The sequence below is a fragment of the Pseudoliparis swirei genome, chromosome 23 (genome assembly GCF_029220125.1).
Source record: "Pseudoliparis swirei isolate HS2019 ecotype Mariana Trench chromosome 23, NWPU_hadal_v1, whole genome shotgun sequence".
In the NCBI taxonomy this organism is placed as follows: domain Eukaryota; kingdom Metazoa; phylum Chordata; class Actinopteri; order Perciformes; family Liparidae; genus Pseudoliparis; species Pseudoliparis swirei.
Window position 1 is genome coordinate 4,871,963 of NC_079410.1, and position 21,113 is coordinate 4,893,075.

The 21,113-nt window shown below is 45.0% G+C and overlaps 3 protein-coding genes and 1 long non-coding RNA gene across 4 annotated transcripts; 2 read left to right on the forward strand and 2 right to left on the reverse strand.

Annotated features, from left to right (window-relative positions):
- The first annotated feature begins 175 nt into the window (after nucleotides 1–175).
- On the forward strand, nucleotides 176–8,383 carry znf598 (zinc finger protein 598). Its single transcript, XM_056406171.1, is given in 13 exon segments — nucleotides 176–511; nucleotides 1,336–1,448; nucleotides 2,933–3,062; nucleotides 3,992–4,203; nucleotides 4,312–4,526; nucleotides 4,646–4,689; nucleotides 4,691–4,755; nucleotides 4,870–5,075; nucleotides 5,424–5,502; nucleotides 5,912–6,804; nucleotides 6,903–7,062; nucleotides 7,165–7,312; nucleotides 7,565–8,383. Coding segments are annotated over 13 exon segments (2,811 nt in total). The 5' UTR covers nucleotides 176–334; the 3' UTR covers nucleotides 7,934–8,383.
- A 1,356-nt stretch (nucleotides 8,384–9,739) lies between these two features.
- syngr3a (synaptogyrin 3a) lies at nucleotides 9,740–17,558 on the reverse strand. Its single transcript, XM_056406174.1, has 4 exons — nucleotides 17,413–17,558; nucleotides 15,127–15,361; nucleotides 14,627–14,772; nucleotides 9,740–14,231 (listed from the first exon to the last, which is right to left on the reverse strand). Exons 1-4 carry the CDS (start codon nucleotides 17,512–17,514, stop codon nucleotides 14,010–14,012), a joined length of 705 nt encoding a protein of 234 aa, XP_056262149.1. The 5' UTR covers nucleotides 17,515–17,558; the 3' UTR covers nucleotides 9,740–14,009.
- Nucleotides 13,235–15,078, forward strand: LOC130188092 (uncharacterized). Its single transcript, XR_008830560.1, has 3 exons — nucleotides 13,235–13,318; nucleotides 14,631–14,752; nucleotides 14,874–15,078. It is a non-coding gene; the product is annotated as an uncharacterized LOC130188092 (long non-coding RNA).
- A 1,966-nt stretch (nucleotides 17,559–19,524) lies between the features above and the next one.
- gfer (growth factor, augmenter of liver regeneration (ERV1 homolog, S. cerevisiae)) lies at nucleotides 19,525–21,099 on the reverse strand. Its single transcript, XM_056406175.1, has 3 exons — nucleotides 20,686–21,099; nucleotides 20,137–20,348; nucleotides 19,525–19,991 (listed from the first exon to the last, which is right to left on the reverse strand). The coding sequence occupies exons 1-3, from the start codon at nucleotides 20,896–20,898 to the stop codon at nucleotides 19,829–19,831; spliced, it is 588 nt and encodes a 195-aa protein (XP_056262150.1). The 5' UTR covers nucleotides 20,899–21,099; the 3' UTR covers nucleotides 19,525–19,828.
- Between the last annotated feature and the right edge of the window lie 14 nt (nucleotides 21,100–21,113).

A 21,113-nucleotide genomic window follows, 5' to 3' on the forward strand; every position in this document is an offset into this window, starting at 1 on the left:
AATATGGATTTCTATTTAAAGATATTCAAATAATTTGCATGCAAAATAGGTCTACCCGAACCCGCGGCAACACTTCAAAAGTAGCCCAATTCCGCGGGAAAACCGCGGACCTGGCAACACTGACCTGCGCAGACGGGCCCGCGTGTGACGGTCCCCGCGTCACCAGACCGGAAGGGTGCGAGTCCATGCTCACGCTATACAGATCCGGAGGTACGACAGATGACGTGACGCGCCTGCCGTGTTTCAGACTTTGCATGATTACGTAAACGCTTCAGCGGCTCTCCCCGAATAACAAATAGCACAGAAGTTGAGCCTTTTCCTCTCCACCACCGCCATGTCTTCAAGAACCAGCAAAGAAACCACAGAGAAGCACTGCGTCCTGTGCTGCCAAGAGGTCAACATCTTCGCCTTGGGAAAATGCGACCACCCGGTGTGCTACCGCTGCTCCACCAAAATGAGAGTGCTGTGCGACCAGAAGTACTGCGCCGTCTGCCGGGAAGAGCTCGACAAGGTGCGGGTTCCTACGCTACTGTGCACCGGGGATGTGCCGCCTGGCGGTGCTAAGTAGGCCGCATTGTTCTGGCACTCTTATTTTGATTTTTTAAAAGATATACACACGTATGAAATAAGTTTATTGTTTTATAACACCGTGACTGGATGAATACTACTAATAACAAGCAATGTTAGTGAATAACGACGTCGACAAACCGCTCAGATTAAACGCAACGTTACTTTCTTCCTCGCTGTCATTAGCCTAGCAACGTTAGCTAGGGGGGCTCGAGCTAACACGAGCCGGGTAATCCCACGCAGGTTCGGTACCGTCGTCCGTTTTACCTGGAGTCGTATAGGTGGCTAACCTGTGCACATGGTGCTGGTTCACCTGAGTTCATCTCGCGACCTGTCACCTCTCACACGAGTCAGATAGCCAGCGGTAGTTGTTGCCGCAGGTAATTTAGCTTCACCTTCTTCCGACCTAATTGTGTGCCAGTCACCTTTACCTTTTTAGAGGACCCACTTCCGCTCAGGTAAAGGTGACTGGCTCACAATTAGGTTGGATTTTAGTCTCTTGTCGGTGTCAGTACGTGACGCGGACGGTAAAGGCCTCGCTGCCTACGACTCCTGTCAGAAGGCGTGTGTGCGTGCGTGTGTGTGTGTGTGTGTACCAGCTTTTTATGTATTCTTTACTTACAAGTACTATTGTAAAGCCTGTCTCAGTATAAATGTAATTTGCCCACCAGGTAAATACCGCCTTATTATTATTATCCCTTCACCTTCCTTAAAGTAGTGTGCGTTGAATTATTTGTGCAGCAGTTCTGACTTTCGTGTTGCACTCAGGTGGTGTTTGTGAAGAACCTGGCGGCCTTCTCGTCTCTGCCCTACCAACAGTTCCCCTGTGAGAAGACGCATGACATCTATTTCTGTGACGAGAAGATCTTCGCCAAATACAGGTATTGCCCTTGCTCTTCTCCATTACTCATGATTGTGTTATTTTTAGACTTTTCATATTTACATTTTTTTTAAGTCTCCCAATTTGCAGGCGACTAAAACTAGTGGAGATGCCGGTAACTTTTGAATGTGTCAGTGTGACTCTCTGTTTGGTGAGAAGTGAAACTATAATGACCTTTCACTGAATAGAAAACTGTCTATAAAAACAACTCACAAATCCACTGAAGAAACACAGACAAATGTCATTTAGAAATGCCTCATAACATAAAACGAGAAGGAAGACTACCATTAAGTGCATGGTCATAATCATCAGTGGCACATTTCATTTCCAATGCTTTTCTCGCCCCATCGGAAGGACCTCTTGTAATCTGCAGTAGCCTAATAATCTAACCCTGGCGAAAGATCTATATAAATACACAATGAAATAGACTCAAAGTAGACATGTGAAAGAAATAATAACATGTTACTGTCAGTGCGGTTACATGCAATCGAATTATTGGCTTAGTCGGACTGAAATCGAATTATCCGTTTCATGTAAACACCTTAGTCGGACTATGTGCGGTCCGACTTCGGTCCGATTAACACCCCTGGATAGCTCGATCCGATCCAGTTGATAATTCGACTCTCGCGGCATGTAACTCTGAATTCGATTCGCAACTGGACTTTGCGTCTTTGCGCATGCTCGAGATCCCTCCGCCCTCCTCCCTCCCATGTCGTGACCCGGAAGTCGAAAGAGACGATAAATTAAATTCTCCGTGTACCTTCGGCGACGGCGTCTTCTCTCCGTTATCAACTCAGCCAATAGCGCCATTTGCATTCGCTGTACTCCTGTTAACACCATGGAAGAATAGTAGAGGGATGTAGCTTCGCCTTGCTCTCTGTTCGCCATCTTTCTCGAAATGTTGTTGTTGGTGGTGGTGAAGAGGTCAAGCGGAAATGGCTGTATCACCACGAGTTGTAATGAAAACAGCGCCGCCTATCGTATCGGATATGCCATGCTTTCGGCCAATGATTCGAATTACTCACTGTCATGTATATTGGGATAACAGCAGATCCCCCAAAAGATAGCATAGTCCGACTAAAGCAAGATTCGAATTATACCATCATGTAAACGCACTGAGTGTTGTTTGGATCGAACCATGCTGTGTTCTTGTTGTTACTACCTCTGCATCTGTTTCTTGCATATACAAGCTGTATTGATGTGTGTATATAGACCACAAGTGTGCATTTTTTTTCTTTTGTCTGGCACCAGGGATTTGTCTCTGTCAACCAAATCCCCTGATAACCAAGAAAAGAGAGCGGTAAACGTTGTAGTGAACTGAAATGATCAGAGGATATTTCTGCTTTTCTTTTAAGTAATTGACTTCATTTCTCCGTGTTACCAGGAGCTCATATTCTTTGGTTTTAATCCTGACTGTTTCTAATGGTGTTTTTTCTTCAACGTGACCCTGATGGACTTTGTGTGTGCCGGCCTGTGTTGTTTCAGACATCTGCTGTTGCCAGAGTGCCTCCGCTGTTCAGAACCGAAGGCCTTCTCCAAGTTCGAGGAGCTGGAGTATCACATGAGGAAGCAGCACGAGCTCTTCTGCTGCAAGCTCTGCTCGAAGCATCTCAAGGTATACTCGCCCCCAACAAGCTGATGCAGGGGCTTTCGGATCATTGGTATACTCGTAATATCACAGAGATGCAGGAAAGCAGTCCGTACACTTATAACACAGATCAGAATTGATGCACTAGGTAGGTGCCAATCATCTTTACACTGGATTAGGTCATATCTGGAGGGCAGAGAACAAACCATGGATATTAATGGCACCATGTTGGCTCCCACATTCAGTCAGCGACATGAAGTCTGCCGGTGATTGTAAATTTCTTTTTACAGATTGTTCAGTTCTCCTAGTGTCATCACAATAAATACGAAATAGAACATTTTGCGTACGCCTGCAGACGGACCTCTCAGAGCAAAGTATAGGAGAGAGTTTCACATTTTAATGTGTACAGTTCATAATATATTCAATAATGTGGCACCCAAATATTTGTGGGTGTATTTTTCTCGGGTTAATAATGTCCACATTTATCCTACTCGATGGAGCTCCACTGATTAAATTTTTTTTTTACCATGAAGTTTTATAAGCTGGAGAAGGAAGAACGTGTTTTTCGATTTAGCAGATGTGTGGAATCAGTTACCAGCTATGAATCAATTACCTGTTTGGCAAACTTCAAGATCTCAAAAGAGGCGTCTCTAGTAGATGCCTGTCTTTAATATAGCAAGTGATGTAGATGTGTATCCGAGTTGATGGTGTGGTTGATGTTGAAATATGTCCTTAGTACCATCCTGTTTGTTGTAGATGTTCATGTATTGCAAGGAAATTGTTCCTGGGTTAGGAGAACATGTAGTTTCTAAGCCCAATCGGTGTAAACTAATTTAGGTATAAATTGAGCCGTTTGCCCCCAGTGCAGTGGATCACTGGCTTTTAAATGCAGTATAATCTACTTTGTTCATGTTGTGTTATGTCTTAACTTTTTAAAACTTCCCTTCTCCCACCAGATCTTCTCCCATGAGCGTAAATGGTACAACCGCAAGGAACTGGCACGTCACCGAGCGCACGGAGATCCGGACGACACCAGCCACAGAGGACACCCGCTCTGCAAGTTCTGCGATGACCGTTACCTTGACAACGATGAGCTGCTGAAGCACTTGCGCAGGGACCACTACTTCTGCCATTTCTGTGACGCGGATGGTTCTCAGGAATATTACAGGTGTGTGTTTATAGCCGTAAAATAAAACATGTGGTCACTGGAATGTGGTGGCTCTGTAGTTTGAAGCAGTTGTTTACATCTTTATTTTGAACCCTGCTCTCCAAACAGCGATTACCCGTACCTGAGCGAGCATTTCAAAGAGAGTCACTACCTGTGTGAGGAGGGCCGCTGTGCCGACGAACAGTTCACCCATGCATTCCGCTCCGAGATCGACTACAAGGCCCACAAAGCCGCGGCGCACAGCAAGAACCGAGCAGAGGCCCGACAGAACCGCCACATCGACGTGCAGTTTAACTACACAAGACAAACGAGGAGAAATGAAGGTGGGGGATCTTATTACGGCTCTTGTGTTTGAGACTGGCCTTTTTTAATGTTTTTAAAGTTGACATCACTAGTTTGAAGGCAGTGAATGTGTAAAAACAAAAAATGTGCTTGCCCACAGGAATGCTGTCGGGTGAGGATTATGACGAGCTGCGTCAGAGGAGGAGGAGGAGGAGGAGGAGGAGGAAGAGGAAGGCCTCATGGGGGACAGAAGAGCTGGAGGTATTCCCGGTGAGTCTAAATGAGCAACGCTGCATTGATTGGCTGGAGGTTTATGTTGTGTATCAAAGATGGCTTCACAGTGCTTTAATGGGTTCCTGTTCAAATGTGTGATTGTCCACGCAGAGAGGAAGAGGACAGGGAGGTGGCAGCTGCCATGAGGGCATCCATGGCGCAGTGTAGGCAGGAGGAGAGAGGACCGATGCAGGAGAGAGGACCGATGCAGGAGAGGAGCGCTCCCAAACACTGCAGGGAGGAGAGGACCGAGAGAGCCGACCCAGAAGACCCCAAAAACAGGACGGGACTCATCAAACCAACAAGCAAACCTCCAGGTGAGAAAGGAACATATTAAAGCTCTCAGGGGTTTGTTGGGTTTAGTCACACGGCTGCTGCCCCCAACATCGTCTTATTTATAGCAATAAAATAAGACAATCCCATTTATATCAATGTACCGCTGTCGGATGCTGCCTTCCATATAAAATAAACCCAGTCGAGGTGGTATGAAGAATGGAGAGGCATCTTTTGTCTTTTGCTAAAGAAGAATGAAGGATTTCTGAATTGTATTAGGAGTAACCAGAGTTTGTAAGCAAACACACTGCTGGGCAAAAGCATTATTCTCCTCACTTAAAATGCCTTTGATTCGTCGTCAATGTGCTGACTGTCTTTGTTCTCCTTCACAGTACGAACAATGAAGAGCTCTAATCCCGGGGATGAAGAAGATGACTTCCCAGCTTTAGGAGCCAAAGCGGCCCCGACCATGTAAGGTTTTATTTCTCACAGTATAAACTTAAATCCCACACGCTAAATCGGGCTGACATACAGGGTTCGTACGGTCATGGAACACCTGGAAAAGTCATGGACTTTTAAAAGTCATTTCCAGGCCTGGAAAAGTCATGGAAAAAACTTAAATCATAAAAGTTTGGGAAAAGTCATTGAATTGTGTTATAATCACATGTTCATTTACGCCGCGTTTGAAATAATTAATATGTTTTTTAATGAAATATATAAGCCGGCGTACGCTCTCGATACGCAACATTTTCTACATTTTTCATGTTTATACCGAGATTTTAGTTTTGTAATGGAAAAGTCATGGAAAAGTCCTGGAAATCCATTAGTCAAAATGTGTAAGAACCCTGGACATACATTTGATGTTGTTGTTCTTATCCAGTGTAAAACCAGCTCCTGCGATGGTAACAACAGCCCATGCCGCTTTGAAGGAAGACGACTTCCCGAGCCTCTCCACCGTGGCGGTCGCGTCTCCCATGACGCCGGCTTACTCCGCCCAACAGAGGAACACTTCCTCTTTCCACGAGGAGGATTTCCCCGCGCTTGTGTCCAAAATTCGGCCCCTCAAACATGCGGCTGGCAACAAATCTGCTTGGTCCAACCATACCGCTGCAGCTAAAGCCCAACCTCTCCCTCCCCCGCCCTCCAGGCCGTCCCCTCCTCTCTCGTCTGTGTCCTCTGGCCCTCAGCTCCTCTCCTCTTCCTCCAACTCCTCATCCTTGCGGATGAAAAAGATGTCACAGGAGAAAGAAATACCTACTCGGTCTCCTCCTCCTCCATCTCGCGACGATGGTGTCGGAGGGTTGACGCAGCAGGAGTTCCGCTCGGTGCCCACCATGTTGGAGATCTCCTCTCTGCTCACCGTCAAAGGGGGCAAAAGCAAACCCTCCGCTGTGGCCCCCGACCCTCCAAACCCGACCCCCATCCCCGATCCTTTCACCTCTAAAGCCAGCAAGAAGAAAAAACAGCAGAAGAACATGGCCGCCGCGGCCTCCCCGCCCCCGTCTTCAATGTCGGGGACGACGCAAACTGTGAACACGATCTCCGTGGAGACGGCGGCGCAAAAGGAGAACGTCCCCGAGAAGAGTTGGAACAAAGCCCCCCCCGCCAGTGCTGGGACGGCGACTCTGATGGCGAACGGACACCCCGAGAAGTCACCGCCCGTTCGGAAGGAGGCCGTCGCGACAACTCCTCATCCCAAAGCGGACCCCCCTCTTGAGCAGGAGGAGGAGGAGGAGGACTTCCCTGCTCTCATGACCAAGAAGCCACCACCAGGTGCATGAACTCCACACTATTCGTCTATTGTCTTGTAACAATGTATTTTCCCCCGCTTAAAGTCAGTTCAGAAGTAGCTCACACTGTTTATCTCTCAGGCTTCAAGTCCTCTTTCCCGCTGAAGGCTTCAGCACCGGCCTCCGTCATGCCCCCACCTCCACCCGGCCTGGGGATCTCCGCCCCTAAACCTCCCCCGGGCTTCACCGGGATCCCCCTGAACAGCAACGTGGTGGAGCCCGCGGCGCCCGCGGTCAACCCGTGAGACAACCTCCCTTCCAGAACAAACCCTGTTCTCGTCGGTCCGTCGGTGCTCGTGCCTCCACGAGAACATCGCTGACTGTGTCGCTCTCGTGTCCCCAGACCCCCCAAGGTGTCGAGCACCGCTTACCTGGTGCCCAACGACTTCAACCAGAGGAACCTGGAGCTGATCCAGTCCATTAGGAAGTACCTCCACAACGACGAGTCGACGTTCAACGAGTTCAAAAACTACTCTGCCCAGTTCAGACAGGTACTCGTGACACAACAATCACGATCCTGAGAATTATTTAAAGATGTTGTGTTTGCATAATAATCATACAGACAACCTTCCAGCACAGCAGGAAATTAGATTTTTTTTGTGACTACTTTCATCCACAGGGACTCAAAATCAATGCAAAATGAAATTTGTTATAGTAACTTTTAACTGGATATAATCCCACAGTCCTGAAGCCTGTGTTGGTAGCTTCCTTACCCTCCTCCTCCTCTTCCTCTTGGTTCCCAGAGTGTGATATCAGCGGTCCAGTACCACGGCAGCTGTAAGGACCTGCTCGGAGAAGACTTTAACCGCATCTTCAGCGAGCTGCTGGTCCTCCTGCCGGACACCGGCAAGCAGCAGGAGCTCCTGAGCGCCCACGGAGACAGCAGGGCGCTGGAGAAGCAGTCGGTCGCCGGAGGCGGGAAGAAGAACAAGAAGAACGCCTGGCAGATCCCGACCACCATGGCGAACGCGGCGGCCGAGCTGGACTGCCAGGTGTGCCCCACTTGCAGACAGGTACTTGCCCCGAAAGACTTCAACTCCCACAAGACCATGCACATCCGGGATAACGAGGACTTCCCTTCTTTGCAGTCAATTAGCCGTATCATCAGCTAGCCCTTCCCTCTTTTTCTTTTTGTCCCTGCTCCGAATGCCATTTTGAGGTTATTTTTCAGTTGGAAAACAATAGCTCATAGCACTTTTTTTTTTTTTAAGCTGGCTTACGGTGTTTTTACTTTCTCTGGGGATCATGTTGACGGGCTTGTGTTCAAACACACAGAGCTGCTCCGTCTCAACTCCTTTTTGAGGACGTCTCCAGCTGGCGCTGGCAACGCGGGTCCAATCAGACCCGTCGCTTTATTTAATGAAAAAATGAGAAACGAGACGAGGCCTCACTCGAACACCTTTTTGCTCACGGATTTTTTTTAAATTTCTCTTTGTGTTTTCTCTCTCAAATACAATTAGGACTAAATGTATTTTGTTAACATCAAAGCTCATGAAGTATGTATATGGTTCCCCGGCAGGGCTGTTTGCTCAAAATAAACAAACATTATCGGTTCAACTACACGGCGCCATGTTTATTTCAGTGGGGCTGTTTGATTATCGAATTGTCCGTCGGTTCACGCAGAGGAAGGCCGGTTGGGTGAATGTTGCTCTTGTGTTGTCGGAGGAGTGACAGGAAGTGAGCTGCTTCAGGAAATAGAACAAATGTTGAATCACATTTTGAATAATTTCTTCTCTTTTTTTCTTTCTGTAAAGCTTTTTTTTTATCATCACTCTCCAATGTGGTTTATTGGATGATTTATTGACGTTATTTACGAGAGTCCTTGCATGTTTTTACTTTTGTAAATAATATATCTACTTTTTCAGGCTCGGCGGTACAATGAGACATAGACCACTGAGGTCACCAGAAGCTATTTCTTCTTTTTTTAAGTAGTTCACACTTATGTATAACTTTTGAGTTATCATGAAGAGTTTTCATAATGGCCGCAACGCAACAAGAGATATTGTAATTTATGCATTTCACATGACACAAACTGCATCTCTACAATCAGCTGTGTTGTGTATTGCCCAATTTATATATTGGCTAAAAACTTTGATTATGTCCACAAATAACCAACGCATTATTCTTCTTTTTTGTAAGTGAACAACCCAAGTCTATTTCTTGAATATATAATCTATTATGAAGGAGTAAGTAAAGTATCTCCATCTCTCGGAGTCGGTGCTATGACTTTGATTAAATCGCCTCTGAAGACGATCGGATCCATTCTGATGACGGCAGAGAGAAAGATGGCGTGGAGGATTTTCACATCTCACTCTTCCATCAAACCAGAGCTGCTGATTGGTGGAAAGACGAACAGACCGGTGAGTTTTCTTTTTGTGTGTTTAAAGATAAGTCAACAGGTCTTGTTTTTCCTTTATTATGCATCCTGTCAACCCGTTGGCCGGCACGGCGCCGCATCCGGAGAGATCGTCTGACCTGATTAACACGGAGGATTTATCTCTTCAGTCGATTACATTTCCCATCGGCATTGATTTGACGAGGATCTCCCACGAGATGGTCCGGAGAGGGCGGCGGGACTCGGGTAACCATCTAGACATGACCATAAAAGGTGATGAATTTTCCCTTTAATCAGAAGAACTGGACCCAATATTTCTTTTTCTTTCTTTTTTAAAAGTTGATATGGCAAACCGTTCTTTTAATGTTATTCCTTAATTGTTTTTCTCTCAATATTTACTCTTTGGCTCCATCTTTGGTCCCCACCACCTCAATCTGGGTCTTTATACCTGATCGGTCTGCCATGTGGCGCTGAGCACGTCTTGTACAGCGAGTTTTCTTGTTTTCTAAACAACGTACACATGTTCATAGATTGTCATGAAATATTGACTCCAGGCAGCAAAGTCAGGGACAGAAACAGGAAGTCCAAAACATGTTTTCTTTTTTATTCGAGTGACGGTCAGACTGCAGTCCAGAGACATTCAGGTAATAGACAATGACACACACCTCTGTACACACTGAAGAGGACACACGCACCTCCAGAACAGGAAGAAACAACTCATAGAGCACGCTAAAAATCAATGTTTACTTGATTGTTGGTCGATGGCGGGGGGAAGGGGGTTTACATTTTTATTATCAATATTAGGGGGGGAGATATTGTAACATCCATGCAATGTATTATACTGGAAACCACACACACAAGTGGTGGCGTCCGCGTTACTAAGTATCACTTTTATAATCTCAAGTCTAACAGAACGACAGCATGAAATCACATACAACTTTGATTTGGCGCCACCGGCCCCCTTTAAGAGTGGCCAAACAAAGTATTTCCAACAGTGTATTCTAGTTAACAAATAATAATAATTTATATATTTTTTAGTAGTACAGGACAAACCAGACCCTAGACAGCATCACACACAGGTTCCATTGACTTTAATAACGTACTGAATGTTACAACCAATACACGGGCCAGAGCACAAAACAGAGAATGCTTGTCTTTTTATCTTTATCTACCACACTGACTGAAGAAGAGACCGAAGCACTGAGAACAAGAACACAACCTGAGCTGACGGTACCCCAAACTACCCAGTTGTACCCCAATACCACCACCAATAACCCAGCTCCACTGGGTTTCTAATTCTTCATATTTTGGCATAGTTAATTATACTTTCAAGGTAACTGAAGGGTTCGCACGATCATGGAACACCTGGAAAAGTCATGGACTTTTAAAATGGTCATTTCCAGGCCTGGAAAAGTCATGGAAAAAACTTAAATCATAAAAGTTTGGGAAAAGTCATGGAAATGTTGGTATAATCACATGTTCATTTACGCCGAGTTTGAAATAATTAATGTTTTTTTAAAAGAAAGACGCTCAAAATATAAGCCGGCGTACTCTCGATACGCAACATTTTCTAAATTGTTCATGTTTATTCTGAGATTTCAGTTTGGTCATGGAAATTTGGTTTAAAGTCCTGGAAATCCATCGGTCAACATGTGTAAGAACCCTGTAACTGGAGTGTCGTCAGCTCAATTTGAACATTTCATGTCCGCAGGCTCCACAAGATGATATTCACATCACATTTAGACTGAATCTAAACAAATGCTGTTTTTCTTAAAGATTCAAAATCTGTTTCTTTTAGGAAATAGTTTGCAAATGAGCTGCAACATGAAAAAACGTTTTAAAAGTCCTTTTCTTTTTACTTTCATCAAATAGACTTAAAAGTATCCAGAGTACCTGAAAGTATTTGGAAAATCAACCCGTCCTGAAACCCCGAATACTCCAGAAGTATTCTTTTCCTAAAATGAACTACTGCTGCGTTATCCCTAAATTCATAACATGTACTCACTGATCTGTGCACTCGCTGACAGTCTGGTGAATAATATGCTTTAAGAGAATTCATGCTCAAAAGGTCAATCTAGTTTTGTTTTACAAGACTTTAAAAAAAAAATGATCCTAAACCTTTTAAATACTGCAACTAGAACAAATGGAAATTGTCTTCATAGCCATTTAAATAATGAAAGCTTGTGGTGATGTTTTCATGGTGTTGCAGCGTCCTGGGACCGTTTCACCCCGGAGCTTTGAGATCTGTGCACACTAGCGTCATGTGAACGTGTGACCGACTCGATCACGGGGTTGAGCTAGCTGAACAAACAAAGGAGTAATTTGGGCCTTTGGTCACAATTCTGACGATAAACTGCGACTAATAAAATGCAAGAGGGAATCCAGTCGGCTAGCCAATCTCATTTTGCATAAAACAACTTGTCAACTCAAGAATTACATAGTATTCAATATATAATGAGATCTATACAACAATGTCATGCATTATAATTATCATGATTTACTTTTTAAAATATGGTCCCGTTGCAGTAGTACCGTCCATTAGAATAGCAGGCAAAGCGTTCTATGGGTCAATAATATCTAATGTGACGTTTTATATTTGGCTCTCTTCGTCAAAACAAACAAGTTTCATACATCTTGACAGTGACACTGATAATATATTAATTTTATTCCGGGGGGGGGGAGATTAAAGAGTTTAACAGATTTATGATTTCCTCATCTGCACTAAAACTTTGACAAACATGTTCAAGAAAATAACTTTTCTGCACCACAAAATTTAATTGAGTACATTACACTCAATCACACACACACACACACATGCTAATGCACGTGGACGCACTTCCTCTCTCAGACACACACACACACACACACACACACACACCCCAAAAACTACAGTTTCGCTGATGGCGAGTGTGTGTGAGCCACGACAGACGCGGCTCCACACCCACATGGTTGGCATGGTTACTATCTACATCAGGACCAACATCCACCCAACCCTGTCCCTGTTACCATGGCAACAAATTCAGAACTCCGCCACCCTCTCCGGAATGGCAGAATAGCCGGATCGATGAATTAGCCAGCGATTAATCCTTAAGATTTTTTTTCTTTTGCGTTAAGACTGCACCAAATCTTCCAGGAACCCCGCCCCCACCCCTCGTAACATAAAATCCTTTGGACAATAACAGCATGGTCGTAATGTGGTAATCAGAAGACGGCGATAAGAACACAGGGCAGTTTGGCAGCTTCTAAAACGTAAACAGACTTTCCCAGATTTTCCCCACTCGCCCCGTTTCATACACACAACTCCGTCAGACACCATCAGACACCGTCTCAGACCACAGACGGCACACACTCTGGTACCATGGACAGAATATGAGACGATGGGCCCCTCAGCACCACTTATTGTGAGCCTTTTTGTGGTTATTTTTGTCTCTTCTTGGTCGTTTTGTGTCTTTTTTTCATTCTCTGTAGTTTTTCGGGTCCTTTTCCAGTTGTTTTCAGTCTCTTTTTTGTTCCTACCGTATCTTGTTGTGGTTGTTTTGAGTCTCATTGTAGTCTTTGAGTCTCTGTGTAGTCTTTTGAACTATCTTTGTGATTTGTTTTTTGTATGTTTGTGGTCTTTTGATTCAGTTTTTTATCCTGTCTTTTTGTAGTCATTTTGAGGACCTTTGTTATTACTTTTAATTCTTTTTTTTTTACAGCTGTTTGACTGACTTTCCAACAAGAAATGTACAGAAATCACCTCAAACAGGCTCTGGTCCAGGGGCCCTCACCCCAGGGGCCCGTCCAATACTCCATCCATGCCTGGCACAGAAAAACAACAGCCTGAAGAAGGACTCTCTGCAGAAAAGGGTTTTGAAAAACCTGGGAAAACCGACCCGAATGACCCAGAATCCCACAGAGTCCTTTACTGTGATGATGTATCAAGGAAGACCAGGAACACGGATACTAAATTTATTTAAATTGGAAACACGCCTCTGTGGAGGATCTGTTAGACTACGATAAAATTCCCAGATCTTGCAAACCTCCCCAGGGAAGCTTTTATTTGGATATTTGGTTTGGAGGTTTGATTGCACAATTCAAAAACTCGTGTGTAATCTGAGACGGCGCCTGAAACTGGTCCAACCCGACGGTGACTACAGAATATACCGACCTACAGAAGAATGTGAGATATTGCACTTAGTCACGAAAACGTTGTTGTTGTTTTTACAGCATGTGGAAATCTACTAAAAATGAAGTCACTGTCTGAGACACACAGTACAGTATGGCACTTAGTTGATCTCTAAGTTTGGTAACATGCAGATTCAACACGCGTGATCAGTTTAAACTGACCGGACCGAACTGTAGCGCAACATGTATGACATTCCCCACGCGGTTTGGCATGAAAGGGGATTTTTTTTGACACTTCGATGAATGGAAAGAATAAGACGAAGGTGCTGAATGTGAATGCCTTCTGCTCTTTTTTCATTTTATTCTTTTTTATCTACTACTGCTTTGTGGTCAATTGCTTTTTTTTAAATTTTGTATATGTATGTTTTGGTCAAAATTGTGTGTACAATATGGCCTTCTCTTTCTTTTCCTCTCCTATTCTGATGAGAACACACTGACTTTTTAGTTTAGTACACGGGTCGAGAAAGGTGCAGATGAAGCCGGAATGTTAAGGAAAGGGAACGAGACGAGGGAACAAAGAAGGAGAGGCCTTTTTTTTCTCCTTTTCCCCTCGATTATTGAAAACTCGGCCCAGATCGACACATAAACAAACTGCAGGTGCGACATCCAAAAAAAGCACATTTTCTGTCAACTTTCCTTCTCTCGGCCGTCTCCCGACCTTCCTCGTCCGCCATCCGCCATCCTATCTAGTAAATGGGAACCTGGTATGTGGGCGCGGCGGCGGCGGCGGTGTTCTCGGTGAACGGCGGGCTCTGGTAGGTCTCTGAGGTCTCGGCGCCGCCGCCGCCTACCGGGGAGTTGGAGGGGTACGGCTGGGTGGGCGCGCCGCCGTCCATGTGCTCCGTGGTGAACAGAGTCATGTCTGTGCCGAGCAGATACCTCTGGACCGAGCGCACCGTTAGACCGGCCTGCGGGGCAGAGGGAGAAGATGAGATGAGCAGCTGCGCTCGTCAAGGAAGGCTCCGGCGTCAAAACAAGATATATAGAAGAGGTTTTATCTCTGGAAATAAAGTTACCGTAACTGCTTTTTAAATATTATTTTTGTTATATATTTGGGATAAATACACGAGATGAGAAGAAGGATACCACTCTTGTGTTGGTCTCTTTTTTTTTTTTTTTTTTTAAATACAGGCAAGCAGCCGCTTAGCTTAGCTTAGCATGAAACACCGGACTCCAGGGCAATCGCTCGTTGCCAGGCAACCAGCAGAGTCCAGGAAGTTACCATGTTTTGAGTTTAAAGCTTTATTCAACACAAAGATATCTCCCATTGAGATAAAAAAAATCTTATCCTGCTTGTCCTCACCCAGGTGACGATGGAGAAGAAGGAGAAGGCGATGGCGGCCCGGGCGGCGTCCGCCCCCTGGTTGAGTGGCAGATCACCGTCCTTGGTCCGAGACCACTGATTGGCCAGGAAGCAGAAGCTTACAAAGTACATGAAGGTCCAGACACCTGCGGAGCAATAACTTTGTTACAACAGGGAGAGGGAACTCTCCAACAATAAGGACACTCTTATTTCTCTAATACCTTTTTTTTGTTTGTTTTGCTTACAGGTTTCATTTCTCTTGATGTCATCTGGCCGAGTTTGGCTACTTTTTTTTTTCCGGGTGCTTTTTAGGGAAACCCTACCTTTTTTAATCCGGCCGACTTTGAATTAAATCACAGACTATAACTCTGAAATGTCAGAATCAGAAACGGTGTATTGCCTATTCATTCATATACTATACAAAAGTAAAAGACCTCAATAGAATATGATATAAAGACAAATAAATCAGTGTGCGCGTGAACACGACTCGTCCTCCTCACCCGAAAAGCCGATATCGAGCATTATAGCCTTCTTCCTGTCCTTGACGGAGCTGATGGAGGAGAACTTGTAGTCCAGCATGAAGAAGAAGGAGCAGGCCAACAGGCCCACCAGGCCCAAGAACACGCCATAGTTGCACGCGTCCTCATTCTTGTTGAAGACGCAGTGGAGGCGCTCGCTGCCCAGGTTGACGTAGCCCTCGTTCACGATGGAGGCGAAGACCACCAGGGAAAATATCTGTGGGAACGGAGGAGGAGGAGGAAAGTATAATGAGAGATTATTGCAACAGCAATCAGCAGCAATCGCTCTCCTCTTTGAGCGTGCTCAGAACAAAAGGCATTAACCTCATTTCTCTGTGTGACTGAAGATGTGGATGCTTCACTTCCCATCAAGAATCGTCCCGAGGCGGTCTGTGTGTGTGTGTGTGTGCACAAAAAAATGAGAATGTTGCTATAACTTGTGCCATTAATCTAGTTGTTCCCCTTGTTACTTTATTGGATGATACTTCTTTAGGTCTGATCTGTAGATCTGTTTAGCTTCCCACCTCTTGTCGGGGCTCACACACCAATCAGCTGACTAACTCTGGAGGGCAGAACAGGGCCATGTGACACACACACACACACACACACACACACACGAGCAGTAATGCACTCACACTTGGGGGGAGGTGGGGGGGGGGTCATGTGATGGTGGACAATGGGATAACACTTTAAAACCGATCACATGTGGGGATATAATCTGAGCAGATTGCCACGGTGAAGCTGCTCAAGCATCTCCAAATGATAAACAACACTGGGTTATTTTATCTTTGTGATAATCAGTTTGATACAATAGTTTTTTTTCTTTACATGTAAAGTGTTATAGCCAATGGTTAAAAGTCACTAATTAATTTAAGTAAGATAATAATTACATCAGTATTTAAATTGTGTGTATTTTTTAAACATCTGGGGAACCACTGGATTAAACTGCCTGTATGTATATAAAGTAGTTTTTTTTTTTTAAAGGCTCAATCTTCACCGGCTTTTTCAGTAAAATAATTGAATGTAACAGTATTGTTTCTGTTTTTTCTGCCTGAAGGTGGAGAGCATAGGATTTGGCGACATCTAGCAGTGAGGAGGAAGATTACAAACAACTGGAACTTCTCCCGTGTGGCTCGCGCGTGAGGAGAACTGTGGTGGCCGACGCGAAGACGTAAAAGAATCCGCAAACGTCCAATTTAGAGCTAGTGTTTGGTTTGTCTGTTCTGGGCTACCGTATTAATTTCAGGTGACTTTAAACTCAAGCAATCATACTTCTACCTTGTTTAAAGGTATAGGCTATACCTCCGATATTATATAAGTATATTTAGTTGGTTTTTGTACCTTTTTTATGATCTACAAAAATACACCAAATAGTTAAAAATAAATGATTGATCTGCAGGCTGAGCTGGATGTGTCCTTCGTGATGAGCTAACTGCGTCTCCGACGGGCTCAGCGGGACGTCAAGTGTCGGCTGCACGAGCGGAACCACCGGACACTCATTATGATGAATACACATTTATATTGGGACACATCTCAAGACGTCTGGCAGGGTGGACCTTCTCCGTGTCACCCAAAGGTGATGCGTTACATCCAACGTCAGGGCACGACGCGGCTCTGCGTGCGTAATGATGAACGCGGACCAATCACAAGGTGCGGCGACGGACGACGACAGTTTATGGGTAAATCAGCCGAAAAAAATAATAAATAAAATTAGCTGGACATGTAATTGGCGACGCGAAACAACTTGGAGATGTACTGGTATACATAATGTTATATTTCAGACGTGAACAACGGGAAACAGGAGAGACAAACATGTATCCGCATGTCTTTCTCGTTTTTCTACACAATCCGGCTCCGGTCTGCCGCACATCGTATTTATGGAGCGCTGACATGTCGGGAAAAGGATCGATACAAAGAGAATGGGTCTGTTTCCGCGCGTAAAAAGAAAAACACAACATCTGTAGTGAGATCAGTTCCACGGCCGCTGTGCCGGACGGCCACCGGGCCACCGGGCCACCGGGCCTTGGCTGCGCCCTGTGCGCTGCAGTTCTATAAGACGCGCTCCGACATGAACACGCGGTCCCCGGTGTTCCGTCCACTCACCCCGCTTATCAATTATCGCTGGGGTTCTGGATTTGCAGTGAGAACACGTCACGGGTCTCGCGCCGCAACGACAACACAGAGCCCCCCCCCCCCCCACCACACACACACACACACACCATACACACGCGCGCGCCGGAGGGAAAAAAAGAAGCTCCTTGCGCTCACCCAGGACAGCACTCTGAGGATGGTCTGCGGCTGTTTGGCGAAGGTATATGGGTCGATAGTGGACCCGGACCGGCCCGCTCCGAACGATCCCGCTACGTCCATCTTCTGTCTTATCTCTCTCTCTCTCTCTTTCTCTATCTCTCTCTCTCTCTGTGTGCGCTCCTCGCGGCTGCACGCTCCCGGCTCCACGGCAGGATGGATGCGCTGCTGCTGCTCGCTGCTGTAGGGACTGCTCCTGCGCGCACGCGCGGACACGGAGGAGGACGCCGCGAGTGGGGGCGGAGGCGGGCGGCGTGCATGATAGACGTGCTCGCGCAAAAGACTATGGTGGAATAAGAGGCTTTTGGACATAATTGAATGTTTTTAATGGGTGTTTAATGATCGGGGCTAATAAATCAAACAAACTGACTCACTCTTTTTGTTGTAGGTTTGTGAGCCCATCAGTTGTTGGGGTCTTATAGGATTTTATAGGCCAAACCTTCTTCTACAAAGTTGGACTCAAAATAAAACAATCAAACTTTGTTTTCATGACCCTTTTTAAACGAATTAAATGTGATTCAAAGAGTTGCACAGGGTACATGACTTCATTATGTCATTAATACAACTCATGATGAACGATCAACAATAACACATAATTGAGTTCATAGATTTAAGTCCCAAAATAGATGGGTTTGTGGGTCACATTTAATAATATCAGTGTTTCCTGCTCCTCTCAGATCCTCTGAAAGATGTTCCAGAAGCTTGGAGCGCGATGGCTGAAGCTGCATCTCAAATGTCTCAATTCTGCTTTGTGGAACAGCTGATCGAGAAGAACCAGTGGCTCCTAGAGGATCTCTGAGAGGTAGTCTGGTGCACTTTTAAACTGTGGAATGTAATCTCCCCTCAAGATTTCAAGATTAAAATGTACCAATGAGAAAAGTAACAGTGAGCGTGACTTCATTGTCCTCAGATGCAGAAACAGGCCTGGAGCGGTTACACAAATTAAAGATGTACGCCGTCTAAATATAAGGCCTAAAGGTCACGAGCACTGCGGTGAGTAAAAAAAGAATCTTACAATACAAAACATGTCTCATGATGATGTACTTGTACCAAATACCACAACAAGGTTGTCACAAGTTTCTCATCATGGGATATTTGCCAATTAGCGGGGATAATTTAGCCCGGCACAGCTTCAGAAGATTAATTAAAGTCGTCCTGGTGTTGTAGAAAACCCGTCAGGTGTCATTTTCTCCAGTAAAATTGCATGAATTGTGATGTGAAAATGGAAAACTGAAGCTGCCAGGAAATACAACATGCGTGTAATACACGGCTCCCACCACTAGAGGGCAGTGACGTCCACTTCAAAGTTCGATATCTCAACAGTAATGCCGAGCCGAGGAGGAAGACGAGTTGTGGTACTAACACACAAACTCTTTATAGGATCATGATAACAATAATAATATTAATAACAATAACAACAGTGCAAACACACAGTAGCAGCTGAGCATTACACTCCTTGGGTTGTGTCCTCTGCTCATTCCTCAAATAGAAAAATTCATAATCAGTGTTTATTAATAACACACAGGTCACATGGCTGAGATGCTGGGGGATCCTGACTGGAGGGGAGGGCTTCACGTGGTGCAAGGAACAGGTGTTTTAATTACCCATATAATACGTTATCTAAAGCCCAAAAGATATTTAGAGAAACAAGTAAATTATCACTTTGGAGAAGCTGTAATCAACAAAAAACTGGATTTTGTTCTTCTTAATTTAATTACTTGAATGATCAATTCTTTCTGATTGTAAATATAAAATGACATAATGAATAATTCCAGCACGAAACTATGCAAATAAATGAATGTACTCTGCAGGTACACCACCGCACAAGACACACAGAGTAACTACACCAATATTCAATGAAAAGACACACACACACATAGATACACATATATATATATACACATGCACACGTACAAATATATATATACACACATATATATATATATATATACACACACATATACATATATTTCTATATATATGTGACATTAAAAATAAATTCATTGAGGATCATTATTCTCACATATAAGGAGGTGATATTTAGAGTCTTCTGAATAAAAAAAAAGACTTCAGAACAGATTATAAAACATTGTAATGGTCCGCTTGAACATTGTGCTTTAACAGACATCGGGGCTTCGTTGGTCAACAAAAACAAGATTGAATGTAAAATTTCAAGAGACATTTCTATCGCAAACTCCCCACACAATTAACAAGAGCTTCAGTTTTGGTTCTAACCCGAGAGAGAGAAAATAAGTTGTTTTGTATCGTACATTTTGTTCCTAGATCAGTTTCATTAACTGGATGTGAAGTGCACCACATCGTCTCTCTCTCTCTCCTCACGTTAAGTTTCTCCACAACAGAGTTATGAGCTCGTCCATCAGTCACAGGAACCGTCTTTCCATCCGTCTTTCCACCGCTCGTCGACGCGGGAGCAGTCGAACTCGGACTTGCCGAGCCGGACGTTGACGTCGTTGTGTAGACGACAGAACCACTGAGAGAGAGCGTGGCGGCTCCCGGTGTCCGGCTGGTTGGTTTTCAATCTGCAGAGAGGAAATGGCGCATTTAGAAAACGACCTGCTCTCGTCCAACACCTTTAAAATGTGAGAATGTGACAGCTGCTGACCCGTCTGCTACATGACTGTCAGCCTTTGTATTGAATCTAAAAGGATCCGATTGGTCTCTGACCTGCCCCTGAGGTCTTCTGCACACTCATCACACGGGAAGAACTTGGAGAAAAGGTTCACGAACTGCCCCATCTCTTGCTGCTGGGTGGGAGACGGTCTCTCGGGGTAATATGCTGCCATGGTGTGCAGGAAGGACCAGGTGTTACGCCCTAACTCCTCCCTGTCCAATGGACATTGTGGGTCTTGTGGCTCCGACTCTGCAGCTCCGGTCTCCTGGAGAATCAAACTGGTATTTTTAAAAAGGAGCGCGTATTAATTGCTCACGTGCAGTCCGAGAAGACTGTTCGTCTCGTGGAGTTCAGGATCAAATAACTTAATTGATATGAAAAGCTTTGGATCAGATGTGGGGCATTACAGGATGAAACCACACGTAACAACCATGGGACGTTGCGTCATGACGTAACAGGTTTGGTAAAGCTCGAAGATGAAAACTCGAGCACATTGACCAAATTAAATAACTTTATAAACATCATTCAAGACAAAAATATTACGACTGTAAAATTATTATTTCTACACATCGTCCAAAAAACCCTTCTTGACCTCATGTCACCTGTACAGCAGTTGTCGTCGGTTTCTTCTGGGTCTTCATCCAGGATTTAAAGTCCGTACAGGTTCTGCACGGCTTCTTCTTCACATCCCCGGTCTGCTCCGGCTCCTTACCGGAGCTGCCCTCCGGTGGTTTAGCGGCTACGGGAAACGGGAAACCGTGAAAGCCGGGCAGGTTGGAGGCTGAAGTCCCTCTCGGTCCTGTGGGCGCTGCCATGTTCGCGGATTGTATTACCCAATACCTCGGAACCGACTTATCGATATCACATCAGGGTTGTCTGGCCGTTAAAACGCAGCTACATCTAACTTAACTCACTATCACTTTTTTATATATTTTACTCCACCGGGAGGACGTCGCGGTCGCCGTGCCGCTCACTTACCGGCTGATAAACGACGCAAGGGGCAACATTTGCGTGACCGTGAGTTTCCTTG

What these genes read in the sequence shown, in the direction of transcription:
- syngr3a (XM_056406174.1), bottom strand. Translation starts at nt 17,514, where the DNA reads ATGGACGTAGCGGGATCGTTCGGAGCGGGCCGGTCCGGGTCCACTATC. An exon ending in TCCTCAGAGTGCTGTCCTGG is followed by an intron (nt 15,362 to 17,412) that starts GTGAGCGCAAGG and finishes CCGTTCCCACAG; the next exon opens with ATATTTTCCCTGGTGGTCTT. An exon ending in GCTCGATATCGGCTTTTCGG is followed by an intron (nt 14,773 to 15,126) that starts GTGAGGAGGACG and finishes ATTGCTCCGCAG; the next exon opens with GTGTCTGGACCTTCATGTAC.
- gfer (XM_056406175.1), bottom strand. Translation starts at nt 20,898, where the DNA reads ATGGCAGCGCCCACAGGACCGAGAGGGACTTCAGCCTCCAACCTGCCC. An exon ending in CGACGACAACTGCTGTACAG is followed by an intron (nt 20,349 to 20,685) that starts GTGACATGAGGT and finishes TTGATTCTCCAG; the next exon opens with GAGACCGGAGCTGCAGAGTC. An exon ending in GCAGAAGACCTCAGGGGCAG is followed by an intron (nt 19,992 to 20,136) that starts GTCAGAGACCAA and finishes TCCTCTCTGCAG; the next exon opens with ATTGAAAACCAACCAGCCGG.